Consider the following 20,576-nt stretch of genomic DNA (forward strand, 5'->3'; position numbering starts at 1 on the left):
CAAACCCAGCGCATTGTATGTAATGAAACAAGTGACATGCATAAGATGGCAGGGTTACCTCTCTCCCTGCCCGAGACCCCCATGCTCGTGAACCAAAAAGTTTAAGACTATTTCCTCACAGGTTAGTAATGAACTGAACCCAGTCATGCTTCATAATTCCTTTTGGATGTCCCAACAAAAAGTACAAAATTAAATAAAAACGGAAACCAAACGTTCTCCAACCAAACTCACGAAGAGACTTGGCAAAGTTCCTCTGCACGGGGTCGAGTGGGTCAGAGGTCGGGGGGGGGGGAGGAGGAGCGTGGGGGAGCTCAAATGGAGATTGGACACATGATGACCTTGTCCTCCAGCATGACGCTGACCACCAGGAACACAAAGTAGAGCAGGAACATGATGAAGCCCAGCAGCTTGCTCATGCGCCACTTGCAGGCGGCGATGGAGGCGATGACAAAGAGGAGCATGAGGAAGAGGAGAACAATGGCGCAGAAAAGCCCGTTGGAGCTCACGCTCACAGGCTTCACGCCCTGGATGAGCGACCACAGGAGCCACGGGAACGGCAGACTGGAACAAACACACACACACAGAGAAAGACACACAGCAGTTAAAAAGAGGGTTAGATATTAACGTTTACTACATGGCGACTCGAACTCTTACTTTAACCCTACCCCCTAAGCCACACGGTGCTAGTGACACAAATCAGCATACCCAACGGTGATGTCGAAGATGTTGGAACCCACAGAGCTCGACACGGCCATGTCCCCCAGCCCCTTCCTGGCTACAATCACACTGGTGATCAGGTCTGGAATTGAGGTACCGGCTGCTAATATGGTGAGCCCCATAATCTCCTCTGTAATACCAATGGTTTCTCCCACCTGCAAAGATAAGACATCATGCCTAGTCCACATCCACTTTCAAAACATTTTTAATTACAGTCAAACCTGCATTGAATTCAACTTTTTCCACATTGTAGACTACAATTTACATGTAATAAATACACGTGAAAGATTTCAACAAAACCTAAGATTATAAGATTTATTTAAAAAAAATTGAATAGCTCTGTTGGATTGTTTGGAGACTTTGGAAGCAGAAATGAATGACGAGGTGAAATGAGAACAGACCTGGTGTGCCCACCACACCATGAGGTAGGAGAATATCGCAATCCAGCTGATGGATCCCAAAAACGATATGGGGAAGAACTTCTTTGCAGTCTGGGAGAAAAGGGAAGATCAAATGGAACAATAACCACACAGACGTACACAGCCTAGATAAAGAACACATGGCCTTAATGCAAACAGAGACGGTCCGCCTCCAAAAGCGCATCGACAGCAACCATGAAAACGACAACAATCAGGAGCGACCAACGTGCGGCCGCACTCACCGTCTTCCTGACGTCGGGCAGCGTGAGCCACAGGGGGAAGACGATGGGCATGATGATGAGGTAGGTGAGGCGTTTGCGGTTCGTCTCGGGCCAGGACAGGCTCAGAGGCTGGTCCTCGTCCTCCTCGTCTTCAGCCTGAGCAGAGAGGGCAAGACCCTCAGTCATGGCTTCTATCCACACTCTGAACCCTGTGGCAGCTTAATGTGTACAACACGTATTTTCGGTGTGTTTTAACAAAGATACTCCTAAAGTATGAAACAGACATTGCGGTGTGGCTAAGCACATCCCTTTTGTTGTTTTGTTTCTGTTTGGTGCATGTGTGAACGGTGTAAATTTAGGCTTAGAGCATGGAAAGAAAAACAACAAACAGAGTGGAATATTACAAGCTGCTTTGGTGTCCCTGCAGCCCAGTTGACTAGGCCACTGGGGGATGTGTTACCTGACCCAGGAGGTAGGGCTAACATTTAGTCTGGTACGTCTGTTTGACTTAAGCCTGTTTTAAGACCAGATGCTGATAATCTCTGGCCATGTCATCTATCTTTTAAATGTTAACAGGGAAAAGCCGTTGGGAGCTCCTTGTCAAAGGAGGCCCACCGCTGCAATCATCACAACGAATCAAACAAAGACTATGTCCTCTATACAAATAAAGTGCCACACCAGCAACAACTCAAATCGTCAAAAGAGCTAGATTACAGAGCTAGATACAGAGGGTTGTGACGGTAAGGGGCAGTTTAGTAAAACACTCATGATGAGAAAAATCTTCCCTGACTTCCTTGATTCTAAAGAGAGTCTAGGTTGGAGCCGAGCAAATGAAGGCGGACCCTTGACCCACTGGTTGATTGCACTTCCACAGCATGTTGGAGTCAGCTAAAAGACAAGTACGAACAAGATGGCGCCCGTGTCCGGCGCATCCTCCCCATCCTGTCGCCGCGTCCTCAGGTAACCTTGGCGATGAGCGCCTGCAAAACAAAAGAGCTCACTGTGTTCTCTCACTACCTCTCCACATCCAGATGGTCGTATTGTTACCACTGAATGGGTCTGGAGCTGGGAACAGAGAATCAGCCGAGTTCTCCCATCAGGAAAATCGGACGGCGTTTTGAATTGGCGTACGCAAACTGGCACCGTATCCGCTTTTTCATGATCTTTATAAACTGGTTACTTTTGCGGTTCATATTGGCACAGGGCACCTTGCTGGTGGGCACCATTTCGGGCCTACAAAATCGGGATATTATTAGCCTGTCAGTTTATCAGTAACCTCTGCCGGTCAATGTCCTACAGAGATGTTGTTGTGTTTTCAGAGAGGGCTCCCATATGCCAGCCCCTCAGGGGCCTTCCTGCCCTGCGGTGCCTCAGCCAGTGCCAAAGTCGGCAAGCTTAAATGGCATAGACACCTACCACCCAGCCCCACAGAGCGCAGACACCCAGCTCCCCAGAGCAACAGAGGAGGGCTGACATTTATTAAATTAGTTTTACCCTCAGGGGGAAAGCCCATTGAGACACTTGTATTGTTCCACAAAGGGAATGACTCCTGGATAGCAGCAGGCACTTCCCCAATGTGAGCCCGACATGCCAACATCAGTGCCGGGATGTACATTTCTGCACCCTTGATCAAATCAGAGCCGTACATCATGCGCAAAACCTGAGCGCATGCGCAGTATTGTGATGAAATGTCTGAAATGCACAGGGAGAGATGGTAAACATGGGATGTTCACCTAGGGACAGCTGGGATGAGCTGTCAACTCATTATAGTAGGTTGTGGGGTGGAACAACCTGTTCAGCTGGAACCTCAGAGAGTTGTACACGAGAGAGGTGTCTCACATAGTTGGAACAATCTCCTAACAACAGTTACCAGCTTCAACAGGGAAAAGATGGCCCCCTTGCCTTTACCCTTGCCTTCACCTTCACTCATCCATTGACAACCTTGAACAGAGAGATGGACACCTCTTGGTTTCTGACATGGATAAATCTTTCTGATCATCTTCGCCTCACCCGTTTCTCATCATTTAATTCCGATGTGTTTCTTTGTTTATCCGATGCTGACGAACCAGGCGTTGGTCCTGGTTAATCTTGGATGAGCTACAAGGGCACTGCTGCAATGTTGACAACATTGCTGAGAACAGACCTCAAGCTGACAGCCTGCTAGCTGGGTGACAAACGCAGATGTGAGAAGCGAATGAAAATTCCCAATACATTCACCAGATATTTGTGTGGAGCAAACTTTCTGGATCTGAAGGCTCTAAACCTCTTTGCTTGGGTTTATAGAAAAAGAAAATAAGCAGGGACGCTTGTGATCAGATGCCGTATCCATCAACCGTGACATGGAAACAGTTTCCCTATTTGTCTTATCTGTGAAGCTGTAATGGTAGGGGTTGGATGAGTCATAAAGCCTGTCTGTTATCAATCTTTGTTTTCTACTCATTGTTCTTAAAGGAGAAATAGATTAAAGGAGCAGTACACTCTCATGAATATTTAACATGACTTGCATAGAGAAGCATTACACAGAAAAAGAACATTTAGAAGAGCTGGAACTGTGACGTAAGCTTGAGTCATGTAGGCTACAGCCGTCTAAAAGAGTTGGAAACATGAAATGAGCCTGCATCACATAATTTAGGCAAAGTCTGTGCATCACTCTTTAAAAAGATAAAGAAAAATGTTTGAACCAAGGAACCTTTTAACATTACAATTCAGATTGAAAGGCATTTTTATGTTTATCAAAACATCAGTTTGCCAAACCTAACCTAAACTATCAACTTTAAAAAAAGAGGAAATTGTGCTGAAAACGGCTTTGAATATATAATTAGACCTTAACCATATATATTATTTCCGAATTGCCAAGGCATCCCGTAGGAATTGAAAAGTGAGTGTGACGGTGCCCCTGGCGACACGTAAAGGTGTGAGCTCCAAGGCACTTCCTGTCAGACACCGACAGGTGCACTGTGGGATACTAGCGCAAGGTTGTCTTCTAAAATAGCTATGTGTAAAAAAACCCAGCTGTGGCAACCAGACTCTGGCTTCTCTGCTTTTTAATGAGAATATATTTTTCCATGTTGGCTTTAAAACAATGTTTTCAAATTCAGCATTCAGGCCCCTCCAGAAAGAAGAACAAAAATGCTGACCTTAAAGTTTAGTTTCGCCCCAAAAATATTGTTGAAGGTTACTTTTTCTCCTGATTTGGGCTATATTTCCTGAACCACAGTATGAGTGATGAGGGTTGCAAAGATGGAGGCTATTGTTAGCCAGAGCAATAGATCTTGCTCTGAACCAAGGGGAGTGTGTGTGTTTGTGTGTGTGTATGGGTGGGGGAGGAGGCAGATCGATTGAGGTGTGCCTGGTCATTTTACCAAACAAGATCCATTTCAGAAACTTCCCTCTGTAATCTATTCTGAGACAGTCCCATAAGCTCCAAATGATTCTGGACCTTTAACGATGCTTGGAGACAAGAATGCAGCTAAAAGACTGAGATATGGAGAGAAGAATCTGCAGAAACAACCAGAAAGAGGGCTCTATTTCAGAGACGGATCTGTGTGGTTTTTGTTACTCCCATCATTATCAGGGTCTCTTGGTCAAGGAGAGTACTTTGATAGTTAATATGAACGAATGATAATGTTCGTTCGGTGAAGGTAAAGAGATGCTTTGAGAAATGTACCTGTCCTAAGAAGCAGATGTCATGTCAAGGTGGTCAAGCCCCCCCCCCCCCCCCCCCTCCCCCTCCGTCTCCGCCCCAACCACTCCTCCTTTCGTAGGAGACTTTGATAAAACGCCAGCTCACTCCAGAACCATGCTGCACCATCTGGCAGCCTGGCAGGTTGCTGTGCCAACAGAGAGGATGTACGCGGTCAGCCTCATCGTTCATGATCCTGTTTATATAATCCACTGTGTTCACAACTAATGGTTCATCTTCCTGTTTGCTCTTAAAAAACAAACAAACTAATGTAATTACCATAGCTGGAAAAGGTGAGTTTGCGTATGACTTTTTGTGAACGTGCACGTCAATTTTGTGAATGCGTGTATCAAGGTGTGTGCATGTGTGTTTCCGGACGTCCAGGGGCGAGAGAGAGGATAGCGTGATCGTAGCCACGGCAGCAGGAGAAGAACTTTGGCAGGCCTGGGTAGAGACGCAGGACCCCGCCTAGAAACATGCTGGGGTCAACACAGAAGCACAGACCTGCACAGTAGTCAACGTGACCTTCATGTCAATCACAACTTTCCCTAAGCCGAAGATCTTGCCGTTCCAATGTTGATGAAGAGTCAGTGTAGGTAACGGCTAGGGATAAGCAAAGCGTAGGTGTTTGGATGTGTAACCTGTGTGTGTGTGTTTGGTTTCCTACCGCTTCACCCTCTTGTCCTGCAGTTCCGTTCATTGGCGGCGTCACCTCCACCTCCACATTGGAGCTGTTCGGAAGATTCTTATCTGTAAAACAAAACAAAAAACAAACGCATGCCATTTTAAATGAGGCTGACATATGCCCACACTTTACTAGCCTTCATAACCGGAAAGACCTACAATTTGTTCACATGACTTAAACCTTGAGTACAAATTATGTGTGTGTGTATGAGCACACACAAGTGTATCCCCAGACACAGTTTACCTCCAATCCTTGTGGCTAACATATCTCCAATTCATTTAGAGCCAGACTTACTTAGAGTTTTTGATTAAAATACAACGAGCCAATAGCCATGTAATCAGATGATTAAAACATAATTGCTATGGAAATTGGTTTAATCCGAGTGTGGTTGTGACACGGCAGGGGAGATAGTCAGGCTGATACTGCGATCTGATAGCCCTGACAACCCCTCCTTCTCTGTCCTTCTAGACGGGAGCCTGCAGTCATTACAAAACCACAGAGAGATCCTAATCAAATCATAAGCATTGTGTGTGCGCACGTGTGCGTGTGTGTGTTTGACAGCGAATAGGTCAAACAGACTTCCCAGATGATCTGGATTCTGTGTGAAGGACTAACACTCCATGATGAACGCGTCACCGTGTTACCGGAACACTGTGGGTTTCTTTGAATGTGACAAAGTGTGTCTTTGTTGACTGTGGCAGACAATGTTAAAATAATCATTCAATCAGTGCTATTAACTCTAATCTTGAGCAATGAGAGGTCTTAACATCAAAGCAGGCTACTATCAATACCGGTCATGCAGTTGGGACTCTGTTAAAATGGTAATATGTTAATGCGGCGCTGTTAGCATAATTTAGTCTGTAATAAATATACATATCTCTCTTTGATTTTGCCCATTTGGGTACATTTTGCCAATGAAAGCGCGCACTCCCCTACCCCCTACCCCCCACCCCCCCCAAACACACTTTATCTGGTGCGGTTAGTAAGGACACCCCGCACACACACACAAACCCCCCCCCCCTCCACACACACACACACACACACGTTCCTACGTCGGGGTAGTATTTTGGACCTTTACGTAATAGTTCTTTGAAGTGGAAAACACAGGATTTGCACTTGGCAAGGGCTCCTACTGAGCAAAATGTTGCCTGGAGAGGAGAGGATAACAGCGCTGGAGAGGAGAGGATAACAGCGCTGGAGAGGATAACCAAGCTGGAGAGGAGAGGATAACCGAGCTGGATAGGAGAGGATAACAGCGCTGGAGAGGAGAGGATAACCGAGCTGGAGAGGAGAGGATAACCGAGCTGGAGAGGAGAGGATAACAGCGCTGGAGAGGAGAGGATAACCGAGCTGGATAGGAGAGGATAACAGCGCTGGATAGGAGAGGATAACCGAGCTGGAGAGGAGAGGATAACCGAGCTGGAGAGGAGAGGATAACAGCGCTGGAGAGGAGAGGATAACAGCGCTGGAGAGGATAACCGAGCTGGATAGGAGAGGATAACCGAGATGAAGAGGATAACAGCGCTGGAGAGGAGAGGATAACAGATCTGGAGAGGAGAGGATAACAGAGCTGGAGAGGAGCGGCAGATCTGCCAGACATACGTGGTGTGCTGCACTATAAATCATGGGGGATATTTTACTGGTGTGGTGTATGGTCATGCTCAGCCTTGGATGTACCAACAAACAACTACCAATAACACTTTATATGAACTATCCTTTGTGTGTCGTTCCTGTGTCTGGATCATTATCTTTGCACGTCTCCTGTATGTCAACATAGCGGTTGAGCATATATTATGGGGAATCCATTCACGATTATGACAAGTCCTTCCCCCTGGTGGGTCGTTCCTCACTGTGTATTCTAGAAAGATCTGGGATGGATATTCACCGCAGACAGTCATTATTTGTAGATTATACCTACTATATTTATATAAAATATTGATAATATAACTAACAGCCATTTAGTGATCAAAATGTTTCATGAAATATAGACTAAGGATGAAAAAATATTGCTATGAAGCTCAGGAATTGGAGCTTTTACGAAACCCTCCAGTGTGAGGAAATGCTGTGTCACCCACCTGAGCGGCTAGCTGCTCCGTTAGCCTTCTCACTGTCTTCCACTTGACATTTCTTTTTGGCAATCTTGTGAAGGATGGATGCCTTCTCCCGGAATTTTCCTGTAAAAACAACAACAATGGCAGTAGAACCTCAGAGGCTGCTGGGGCAGGCCAGCAGGACTGCCCCCCCATGCCCACAGACGTTGACCCAGAGGCAGGAACACACACCAACAGCTTTACACAACCGCTACCATTTGACCTGTCAAAATCACAACAACACTAGCGTCAAATGAATTAGCTTCTGTAAAAAAAAAAAAAGGACAGTACTGAAAAACAAAATGTTATCAATCCAGTAGCACGAACACAAGAATACTTCTATTGGCTTAAGGAATACACAAGGCGACACAGTAGGCTAGGGTTCTGATCAAGTCAACAACAACAAGGTGTATCGGCTTATGTAAGAGGTTGCCCCTCTTGACATTAAGAAGAAAGCATGCAAAGGCAATCCCTTCAATGCCTCCACCATGGGGTGCGACTGCCTGAGAGGTCCCATGATCTGGAGACCACCACTCTCTGCTAGTCCCAAAGGGGGACCTACAGTACGTCCACACACCTAAAGCAGTTTTATTTGGTCCTGACTTGACTGCCAGACCTCCGGCCTGGGTACAGCCTGGGTACCGGGATTATGTGTGATAGGGACCGAAAGAGACGTCCATGGAACCAGACCTCTTTACAATCTTTAACACTTCATAGGATGGGCTTATTGGAAGTCCAGGCTATCTGTATCCACTTAAAGTCAACAGCATCAATAACAGAAGATCAATGATAACTAAGAATGAGGGGATTATTATGCATCTCACAGGTGTTGAGCTTGTTGGTTGGTCACACAAATAGGACAGAAAAGCTGCACCACATAATCGGCCCTGATGGACTTGAAATATATCAAGATACGTGTTTGGTTCAACTCTAGACTACGAATCGACGGGTGTATTCGTGTCAGAGCACATGTGCGTGCCAGCCTATGCACAAATGCCATGCATAATTCTATTCAGGCCAGTACATTTCAATCGACTTGAGAGCTTCTGGATGTTAGTTTTTTTTCAGTCTCTCGAATAACGTAAGGTTGACTACTTCGTCGGGCTCGATGGGGTGACTCATCGATATGTGTTCCACCCAACCCTGTCGCCATCTGTGACCTTCCAGTAAAATCATTAGCCTTCACACAGCCACCCAGTGACACTGTGTCCTCTAGACCCCCTCCACCTCCAACCCCATGTCCCTCTTTTTCACACCTCTTCCCCCATTTCACACGCCAGTCCCCTCACATACTGTACAACTCACATCCGTCGTGTTCTTTCACTATCGTCCGTAGAAATTGACGGCGCGTAACCCTGTTTAACCTACTCACACACACACACACACACAAACGCACACACGAACACGTTCGGTCACACGGATATGGATCACACCACCAGCACACTTCAGCCTCGTTCAACCTTGGGAGGTTGTCCGCGTGAGAGGATGTATATGCGTGCGTACGCGTGTAATCAGTGCTTCCGGCAAGTTGCACAGGCAGGGAGGGCTTGGCGTAACGGGCAATCTCCTTTTATCTTCGAGCTAATGGTACGATCAGCCAACACTGTGATAGTATGCCGAGTAAGTCCTTCAGATTTCACAAAGTCAATATATGAGGTGCATTCACAATGTGTTTCAAGAAGATGAAGAATGTAGGCACACAAAACAAAGCCAATGTCAGGATTCCCTAGCTGTGTGTGCTTTTGCAAACAAGCACTTTCATTCTGTATGCTGTTTAACTTCAACGTCGGGGTCTTGACAAACTATACACACAGGAAACAACTCAGTCATTGACACAGAGTTATGTAACTCATTGGTAGGGAGCCCTTCTCTAGTCGTCATTATAATGTTAGCCATCTCTGCCTACTCTATTTTCCCTGTCAGCCCCGAATGTTACGCAATTCCTGGGTGGGTGAGTCACTGGTTTTTCTCCAAAATGTGTGACGTAAATGGGAGGTGCGTTCACAACGCTCTCTCCCTGTCAGTACCAGGGTTTCACGAGGCGTGGCTGATCTGTTTCTCCGATGCTGTCGTCCCCCCCCCCCCCCCTGCTAGGGAGGAGGGGAGACGTTCTCGCAATGCTTTGCGAACGTTGTTTTTCTATTTGTGTTTCATGACTAAGCCATTATAACCACTGGTGAAGTCACACGCAAGCAAGGTAACTTGGGTATTAAGATAGATTTTGACTAAACAAAATAAACAATCTGACTTATTAAGGAAGCTGGTTTGATAATGTTGTATCAGTGTTTTACTTCTTATCTAAACTGTAGAAATTATATACACAACACTACACACTGGAACTCTTTCTTTGCATCTCTGGGTGTGTAGGTTTCTATCTCTCATGATACCTTTCCAGGGTGTCACACTGTATGGCACAACAGTAAAAAGAACAACAAAAAGGGTGGATGTACATACAGTAAACGTTTCAAATACAACACTTAGATACCAAATCTCCTCAGAGCTCTGACAACACGGACAACCAACCCCATCAAAAAACAAACATCAATCAGAAACCAAAACAAAACAATGAGCATGGGAACCACGATTTGCACTTATGTCAGTGAAATCTCGGAGAGGACATCAAAGAAAAAGTAAAAACTGAACCGTACCGTACAAGCACAAAACAATGAGTGGCAAGGTCAAGCGATTGAAATGAAGAGAAAACGGAACATGTAAAAAAGAAAATGACTAAAGTAATTGAGAGAGCAGACTTACCTTCTTCAGTCATTGTGTGATAATATTTTAGCTTTCCATATGTTCCAAGTTCTACAACATCACAGCAAAAGACAAGGGTAAGGCGACGAGCACAGAGACATGGACAGGAGCAGACATGTAAAAACACCACATCCTGAAGGTTCAAACACACACACACACTGTACAAAGGGACGGCAAAGTTGTTCTCTCTCACCAAAACATCACTGCATAAGTGCAAAACAGAAGCCTACTAGCCAGGACACTTCACAAAGTACAAATCTTTACATCAACAACTTCCACAAGTGATTAGCATCCTTATAGGTAGGTATTTCTCAGATCTCAGATTCTTCTGAGATATTCAAGCTTGCAGGTGTTGAACGATTGTTGATATTATTGTGTCAGTAAAATAATGTCTGCATAAACAAATAAACCTAAATTATCCATCCGATTGTCATCTATAAGCAAGAGTTTTTTCTTCCGCAGTGTTGAGACTGGCACCATATATTGATATTTGCTTTCATTTTGTTTAAAATACATTTAGTTGATGACTTATTCTGGAATAAAAAAATATAACAGTGCTGAAACATAAAAGCATGACTTTGATAATCAAAGTATTATGGTTGCACCTGTGCCTGGTCATCATTGTAAAACAGTCCAAAAAAATTTAACCGCTCAAAAAAATAAAAATAAAAAAGACCTCACGATACAGACAGTAATGTAAAAAAAAAAGTACTGATACAACACAATTGGATCACTGACAATGGTCAGAAGAAAATCATTCGGACTGACTTTTTGCATCCAACACAGCTTGAAGACACACGACAACACAACCACTTCATGTGTACTTTATCCTCTGTGGCAGGAAAAGAGCACGCTTGGCGTTCTACTAAAGACCTCTCGTCATTGCGTGGCGACCTCTAAGCCCTGTCTTTCTTCCTTTTACTAGTTGGAGCGTCATGAAAATTCAGTCTGTGTTGGAACTGAACGCTTTTAACAACGATTCTTTCACCAGAGCCAATCATTGATGTAATGATTTCCATGTTGCGTTGAAGTGGGCTTCCGGGAAAGCGCAAGGGTGGGGGTGCAATGGGTGGGTTCTTGAGGGTTTAGGTTGGTTGAGGGGCAGTTCTATGGGCATATGTGAAGCCCTCTGTGACATGCTTGCGTGTAAAAAGGGCTATACAAATACATTTGATTTGATTTGATTTATTGGGGACCATTGGTGAGGGCATCACTGGGGACCATGGGTGGGGCGGGGAGTGGGGCCTGGTGGTAAGGGCTCACTGGAGTCCATGGGTCAGCCAAGCAAAGAGCCTATTCTGTTGGGGCCTTTGCTATCTGGCATGTCCACAGCCTCTGAGTGACAGGCTAGAGGCAAACCTCTCCCAGTTCAATCGATTGACCTTGTTCCCTCTGTTCCGCCGGCTACAGTCATATATAAGTTTGCGTAATCCGCGATCAAATCATGAAGCAGTTCTAGGTGAAGCAAGGTCAGGAGGAGGGGGAGCAGGAGGAGGACTAGAGGGAGCAGGGCCAGGAGGAGGAGGAGGACTAGAGGGAGCAGGACCAGGAGGAGGAGGAGGACTAGAGGGAGCAGGACCAGGAGGAGAAGGAGGAGGACTAGAGGGAGCAGGGCCAGGAGGAGGAGGAGGACTAGAGGGAGCAGGACCAGGAGGAGAAGGAGGAGGACTAGAGGGAGCAGGGCCAGGAGGAGGAGGAGGAGGACTAGAGGGAGCAGGGCCAGGAGGAGGAGGAGGACTAGAGGGAGCAGGACCAGGAGGAGAAGGAGGAGGACTAGAGGGAGCAGGGCCAGGAGGAGCAGGATGGAATTCATTGTGACACAGTGTGACCCGAGTTGCTGTCAAATCAGAGTGCTGCCCAGAAACCCCATGATGAAGAGGTCAGGTCCAGCTATGAGTATGAGTAAGTGCACAGAGCCTCAGATGAGCACCTGACCACAGCCATTTGTCTTGCAGCTGAGGAAGCAGTTTTGACCTCATCTCCCTTGAGTCTTTGTTGCTTCATATTTCATGCTGCTCAAAAGTTAGCATTTTAGCTCCACACAGATGGGGAGAGAATATTCAATGTGTGTTGTCCCCTTTCCTCCTCTTCCACACAAACACACACACATACACCCACACACACACACGCCAAACAAGGTAATATGGTTCAACAGTTTGGATTTCCTATTCCCAGCAGAATTAGGCGATGCCAACCACTTCAGAGGGTTCCATATTTAGTTCAAGGTTAACCTACTCATGGTAGCATTGGCAAGTCAAGACTTATGTTACAATTTTTTTGACTAAAACTAAAAGACATTGGAAATAAAGGTACATTGGTCTTTGAATTTGGAGATGGAGGACAGCAAGTATGTTCATTATTGAGACAGCTGGTTAGTACTCTATGACATGTGACATTAAGACTGTAGTTTATGGGGTAACCAAGAAGGGATAATAATGGGAACAACACGTGAATGGTTTTACAATGGTAATACATCTATAGAGAATACATTTATAGGACCACCTACGTAGAAAATACTTAGAGATAGAGAAAGACACTATAGTGAACACCTCTTTAGAGAATACCTCTATAGAGGATCCCGCTATAGAGGATCTGTCTATTACAAGTACATCTACGGCGGCTAAACAGGATTGTTGACTTGAACAAACAAGGATGGACACGGCGGCATTTTGAGGAGAAGAAATCTACAACCAAAGGGGGCGGGGTCTCGGGGCTACAGGGATGAGAATGAACAAATCTGGGGGATTAGATAATTAGAGTTGGAACTCACCAGAGTCAGCAAATTCTGAGGGGACAGAGGCAGAAACAAGAGTAGAAAAAGACAGAGAGACAGAGAGAAAGGGAAAAGATAAACCAGATGACTTTGAATGTATAAAATATGTTGGAACAGGCCAGGACTGACGGTTCTGAAACTATTCAACTATGAAAATATGCACAATGAGCTATTCATATGTGAGGGGAAAGAACGGCCACAAAAAAAGATATAATCTGGACATTGAAATAGACTGAAAGACATGTAAATATGGTTGAAATGATGGGCTTTACCCCAAGCAAAAAAGAGGGTTCAATGATACATTTTTTAAATAGCTGCCACCACCAGTTCTTCAGTCTCACAAAAACATCCAACTCTGTGCCTCGTACACCAACACAAACTTCACTCAGAATCAAGCCCATAGCTTTTAATAGTGCCTATGAAAAATAGATGGACTTACTGAGCTGGCAACACTGAGCCACTTAAAGTCTAAGAGCTTGCAGGGAACGGTGAACGTTAAGGACAAGATGCTTCGACTCGATGAAGCTGTTTGCCCAAGTCTTAAGAGCACAGAGGATACGCTCTCTGGTGTGAGGTTACCGACAAGCAACAATGAACCTGAAGGCATTGCACACAGGAAACAGCCCTTTGCTGACAGACAGTCTAGCACAGGTCCACCACAGTCTTGTGGATGTGAGGTATGTTGATCAGCCCTAGATGAGGAAGACTAAGTCCCACATCTCGTCTGGTATTGTGCTGTTGACAAAGTGGCCACCTCACTGTCCTTTATATAAAAAGAACAGGGCTCTTTTCTGAGGACGGACGGATATCTCTGGTACAAGAAAAGAGAACATTAGACCATTAACCTTCAAAAGAATTATTGAACGCCTCCCAAGAGCTCGAGAGCCTCATAGGAGCACAGCCTGGGAAAAACACGCAAAATAGCATCGAGCTCCCATCGTGCGATCATAATTACACATCCATTTGAAGACCAAAAGGAGAAGTGGGGGCCTTAATGCCTCATCTGACGAGGGTCCTACAGTGCGTTTCTCCTTCACGCAAGCTATGCCCTCGCACATCGTTGCAATCATAGGCTGTGATTTAGAGCTTAATCACCCAGATGGAGTGACTAACACATTGAGTAATGGGGCGTCTAGGATTGGTAGCGCCACAAGAAGGGGAATGCATGTTAATGGGGCCCTTTGCAGTCAGTCAGAGCACAGCTTATTAATCTGCCTTGAATCAACTCATTCAAAAGCTCCGCTTTACAGAAATGTGAAGACCGTGGAAGCTGAAATGACGGCTCCCTGGGACAGGTTGGGGCTGATGCTGCACCACCCGTAATGTTTCAGAAATATTCCACCCATGTTCCAAGAACACAGAATTCTGCATCCCCAGCACACGTAGCAGGCCTTCATCTTGGATTCAAGGAAATATCTGTCTGACTGCTGATATCGCATTGACCTCAGAGTATTTCCAAGAAACAACCTCACGACCTCGCTCACAGTACAAGGATTAATCCTGCATACACTTACCAGTACGCCCAAAGCCGTTGGTGTTGTGACTCGATTTTTGGAGCATTGATTATCTCAAACCCTTAATATAGGTGTTCTAAGGAGTGTCCTGATTTGGCCTTAATTGATCAACTGGAGTTCCCAAGAAAGGCACCTTTGTGGTGAATAAAACCAAAATAACCCCAGTAATTAGAAAACATCAGGAAAATAACCACAATCTCTACAATTTGCTACTGAAGACCTACTGAATCTGACTGGATGTTGTCAGGAGTTAGTAAAACCCTCTTAAATGAGGAGTCATCTCAACCTGTATAACAGCAACAACAACAAAAGCCCAGAGACTTAGCGAAGCCTCTCTCCTGAAGAGCACCAGTGTTATGGAAGTTTCTCCCTTCCTGGTTCTGTCTGCCTGGGAGTCAAGGAGACTGACAGGTCTAGACAGAGAGAGTTCCATCGAGAAACACTGTTAGTGACACATGTCGGTCTGTGTGCGGTTGTGCTCGTGTCCTACCTTCACTGAGGGGGTCCAGGGTGTGAATCATCAGCTGGAAGATGCTGTTCCTCATCAAGCTGTTGTGCAGGGAGGCAGAGCTGCCCCCCCTCTGGAGACGAGGTCTGGCCTGCAGGGGGGGATGACCAGGTAGTCATAATTAACTCTTGTTTGTGGTGCAAAATGTGTTCAAAAGTAAGAGCACATAAATAGGAGGTGCTGTCCATGACAACACCCATATTTCTTACAGTACCAGAATTTCCTTCTCAACAGTTTGAGTCTTGGGATTGATATCCAAGTGTCAATGATTTAGTAAAAAAAAATACAGATGGCTTTAGAACCTGTCAAGGGAAGGGCCAATCAAACCCCAGTACCATGCTCCAGCAGCTGAAACCAAAAGGAGCCTGTTCATCCATCATCCTTCGCATTAATCCTGCAAGCATTTTAACACCCTGCCGTCTAATAAAAGAAGGTACATGCATCCGATCCAGACAGCCAGCCGGCCTTGGTATTTTTGTTGACGATTCGAGTTTGTTGGTGGTGAAACAGCCCTGGGGGACCCAAACCCTGGCCCAAGGTCACTTTGGCGGTTCAAGCTGAACAAGGGAACTGTGGGAAACGGGCCACCTTCACAGGCGGTGACTGTCTGGAGCGTGGCCGTCTCTGGCTCGCCCCGTGGGGACACGTAGGCGCAATCTGGAGGTGTCAGCTGCTAACTCGCCAGCCCATATGGGTGTGAGCGGGTGGGGAGGGGATCAGATCGCCGGCACCGTTTGCAAAAGGCCACGAGGACAGGGTTTACTGGAATCCACCGAGAATGATCCTTTTCCTGCCCAAACTTGCGTCGGGATTATTCTGAGATTCCAGGTGCCTTTCGGGCACAAGTGGAAAAAGAGACGCTTTACAAAATCATTTGGATGTCAAACTTACTTTAAATCTGTAAGTGTTGAAACATTTTTCTTTTTGTGTGAGTGACAAAACTGGAAATTCGTGCGTTTTCACATGCAATGCAGTCTTACTCTTACACTTTCACTGTTAAGGCTCGCAAGAACCAGGCCTGCAAGAACCAGGAGCTACACCATATTACGTGCACAGGGGAAGTTGCCAGCACCACAGAGGACACATGGCTGACTTGTTCACAGTATGGAAGGAGAGAGAAAAGAACAAGGAGTTTGGCTACCTACACGGAAACAAGACCAACACAGAAACAGACGTAAAGAATTCCATGCAGACAGAACCTACCGACAGCTTGCTTTCATCCTCCGGTGCTTCGGGACTAGTCGCCTTCACATCCAATAAACAGAAAGGAGGAAAAAAACAGGAGAGAGAGAGAGAAAGAGGACAGAGATGTGAAGCATGCCATACACAACACAACCAGAGACTGACAGATGAAGACAGTAGAGAGACATTACTTTTTTTATGGATGGTGATGATGATGATGGTGATGTGAGGTGAAGGAACAGGACAGCTTCCCAATGCTGTGTTGTTATTGCCTAGGACCTTATCATGTCTCAATGTCAATAGTCAATGATTGGGTGATTCAATGATACTTGAAGCTGGAGGACCTAAAATGTTCATGAATGTAATTTAAGGTAAATCCTAAAGCCTTGCGACTTAGAGGGTGGGAAACTTTCCATAACATTTCAAATTTTATTTTGAAACCCTATATGGCTCAGTTTACATGGATTTGAAATAAATCAGTCTGCCTGCCTGCCTGCCCATTTAGACATCCATCTATGTATCTAGTCAGTAGTAATACAAATCTATGATTTATGCTAGCTACGAGACGTTTAAGACGCAATAGGACGTTTATTGCAAAAACCTAAGCTTGCCCCTGACGGTGACATTAATTAAATGTTAAATACATTTGAACAATGACACTACCCTCTTTTAAGAGACATGTAGCGAATCCACTGACAGAGCAAACCATCTACAATGTGCTGATACTGGTGGATGGACGAAGTTAGGTTGGTCAACTGTGTCATCCCACCCGTTTTAGGAGCTGCTAGTGCACATAAAAATCACCACACTCAGATCAGCACCATTTTGATCAAACAAAAACAACAAAAGCGCTGATGCCAAGCCTAGAGATAGAAACTGCCAGAACCTAAATCTGCCAAATCATAAATTCATATCTTTAGCGTAATCCTTGCTAAGCAGGTTACCGTTTCAGGCAGACGGATGGCCGGACAGACGTACGGGCGGGGCGGGGCAGGGCAAGGTGCTCAGGGGGTAGCTCATTAAACCAATGTTTAATATTATGACTAATAATCACACAGGCAGATGGGTATGTCCTCTGGAGTCAGCGCTGCATGTTAATCCCAGCAGCTCTGGTGGCCGTTCTTACGCAATGTCACATCAGGACGGTTCCAGGAAACAGATCAGAGGAGGGGGGGGGGGACAAACTCGCCGGGCCCATCCATGCAACTATGCATTACACAGAAGCATGTGTCAAAAGGGATCTCATGCTAGTCATTGGCTCGGCTTAAATTGCCCACAGCTTAAGGGGGACTTCGGAGGAATTGGAACATGTCTGTAATAACCGGATATCCACATCCAGAACTGTGTGTGCGGTGAAAAAGAATACTAGGAATACTAGATCTCATTCAAAAGATGTTGGTCATACACAGTACGATTATAGTGGCAGCTCTCTAGAGTGGTTTGATTAAAAGTCAATTTAAACTACCCTAGTCTGCATGTCATACATATACTATAGCATTTGATCAAGGCAAATCTATTTGTGTGTGTGTGTGTGTGTGTGTGTGTGGGGGGGGGGGTGTTTAGCAGTTGAAAGTAACACCTAGCTAGGATCAAGGACAAGCAATGATTGCATTACTAACAGCTTAAGGAGATTCCATTTCACATTAAAACATTGTTTCCCTGAAATACCCAGACAAATCAGTTAGGTCAGATCAGGTTAGGTAGTATTACAAATGGAAATACACTTTAAACCTTAAATACATTGAGTGGTAATGCAGATTTCTTTAGAACCACAAGCTCCACCTTTGAATATAAAACTGAATATCCCATTTGTGTTGTAGGTGAGGGCTGCTGGTTTAGAAGGAAATGTAGTGAAGGGCTTGAACCTGTGTACAGTAAGCAACCTGTCCATCAAAGCCAGACAGAAGCCCCCTGGAGAGCTGTCTGCCAACTGGACACGCACAAAGCTGCTGAGCAGCACCACTCACTCTCGCTCTCTCTGTTTGTTTCTGTATGTCCTTTCATTCTCCTTCCCTCTCCCGCTTGCCCCCCCCCCCTCTCTCTCTCTCTGTCTAGATTTGCCTGGAGAAGATAATGATGATCTTCAAGGAAAAGAGGAAAAAACGCACACAACAAGTCAAGAAGCCATCCACTTGCTAATTAGTAACCCCTTCATTTTTCTAACAAGCAGAACTAATTACAGGAGCTGCCAGGGTGCTGATTTCCCACAAGGCAAAGCTCCACGTGGTCTCCAGGACTGAGCCCCACCTGCCCCCCCCCCTTTTTGTAGATGGAAAGGTGGGGAGACAGAAATCGCTGTGTCATGCTCTCATTTCAATGTGATGTGATGAGATGTGCACTGATCAATTAAGGCTGTTCTGTTTTTCCCTGGACTCAGAGGCATGTAGTTGCCAAAAGCTAACTACTGTATAGCTTAATGGGAAAACATAAAGCACTCAAAGACAAGGACTTTTACACTGACACGTCGTTACACGGCTTCCTGTAAAGCCTTTTACTATTACCGCAGACCCCGTTTCATTTTAACATTGTAACATCGCCCCTCGGAACTCTTAAACATCCGAGGCTCTACGCTGTCATCGCTACTATGGCGATGACACTCCAGAGCCGGCCCGTCGAGGCAGCACACCGTCGGCACATCTGTCTCCTCCTCCTCACACTGCGTCTCCCCGCGCCTCGTCAGCATGTCAGTTGACGGTCATCTGCCAGGCCCCGGGATGCCGATAACGCACCTCATCTCCGAGGGGGAGGTGGAGGAGGAGGAGGAGGAAGCGCACTATCAGAGATGGAGCCACGTGTCTGGGAGGAACATCTACGCGGCTCCGCCGTGCCCTGACGCAGGACTACAAGGTGACCTTGGGAGCCGGATGCGATGGAGCGGCCAAGTGGACACTGGGAGCGTTGAAGCAGATTCGCTGACAGAGTCAGCTGCTTACTCCTAATTAGCCAATTAGAGATTGTCTGATTGTAATTAGTTTATTCCCCCATTCTCCAAAGCAGACATGAATTAGGAAAAATATCCGATCCATTCATCATCATTCAGCGTTATGAATATCTATTTACTTGAAAAACTGGAATAAGGTTAATTTTACTGGCTCACTCAGAGAAACAATACACTCGTCTCATGTCACTAACACACATCAACACACACTCGCACAAAATAACCTGTGGCATGAGCGACTCAATGCCCTTCACATGGTGCTTTTACAGTGTGGTTACATTAGCTAATTCAACTAGGGCCCTCCAAAAATAGCCTTCCATCGATTTGGCTTCCAGTTTCTCTCTGGCCTCAGCCTTACCACATATGTGACCCTGTCGCCAAAAAAAGGACTTGCAGGATTGCTTTACATGAGAGGAACACAACCAAACGTGGCCAGAACTTTGAACCCAAACCCTGAACCTTTTACCGAGTCTCCAACTGTTACTAAACCTAAACATGGACAGACCCAGCATAGTCCAAGCATGACAACCCATCAATCTGCTTATCTGCCAACAGTTGTGGTAGGGTCATGTTTGTTTTGGGTAGAGCCTTCAAAAGCAACATGGCAATGATACAGACATTCAACATTGATGTGGCGCCTGTGTTTGCCCAAAATGAAACGTATTATTATCGAGCAATATTCAAGCACATCCTCAGAGCTGGACCAATGCTACAGCAGTATTCCAACCATCTGCTTGTCTCGGCTGTAGGCGGCCTAAATCAACAGTGAGATACAAACAATGTTCAAATCAATGGAAATGGGCCTCCATTGAAAACGTCAGACGAAGCCAGGACCTTATTCATGAGCCGCCTCTTCTTGTCTCCGGGCCACTCGAGAGCAGAACACACACTCATCAAGCATCAAAGAGACATGTGGCCCATGTGAGACTGCCTCCGAGGCAGGACGGTCTGCTGCCTCATCTCTGGACCGATGATCATACAGATCAGCTCTGGCCCTAGAGCTCACGATGAGCTCCCCGCTGCCATTTGTCGTATGGTCGTACGCATTTGACCACAAAGCTGCCTCTTTCTGTTTGCCAGTAGGATTGACTGG

General features: G+C 45.8%; 1 protein-coding gene across 2 annotated transcripts in view; it reads right to left on the reverse strand.

The window, feature by feature from the left end:
* Nucleotides 1-311: 311 nt before the first annotated feature.
* The window catches only part of LOC136967614 (sodium/potassium/calcium exchanger 2-like), a 28,554-nt gene continuing 8,289 nt past the window's right edge, over nt 312-20,576 (reverse strand). Inside the window, exons 2-10 of one of the 2 annotated variants that reach the window (XM_067261462.1) lie at nt 16,700-16,705; nt 16,567-16,592; nt 15,346-15,454; nt 7,809-7,898; nt 5,707-5,789; nt 1,379-1,513; nt 1,119-1,208; nt 706-872; nt 312-561 (exon numbers count right to left, since the gene is read on the reverse strand). In XM_067261462.1, the coding sequence (XP_067117563.1) occupies nt 312-561; nt 706-872; nt 1,119-1,208; nt 1,379-1,513; nt 5,707-5,789; nt 7,809-7,898; nt 15,346-15,454; nt 16,567-16,592; nt 16,700-16,705 (956 nt within the window). Of the gene's footprint in view, nt 562-705; nt 873-1,118; nt 1,209-1,378; nt 1,514-5,706; nt 5,790-7,799; nt 7,899-10,568; nt 10,620-15,345; nt 15,455-16,566; nt 16,593-16,699; nt 16,706-20,036; nt 20,072-20,576 lie in introns of both variants that reach the window. The other variant, XM_067261461.1, reaches the window with a different exon arrangement.

Source organism: Osmerus mordax, chromosome 23 (genome assembly GCF_038355195.1).
Source record: "Osmerus mordax isolate fOsmMor3 chromosome 23, fOsmMor3.pri, whole genome shotgun sequence".
NCBI classification, from domain to species: Eukaryota; Metazoa; Chordata; class Actinopteri; order Osmeriformes; family Osmeridae; genus Osmerus; species Osmerus mordax.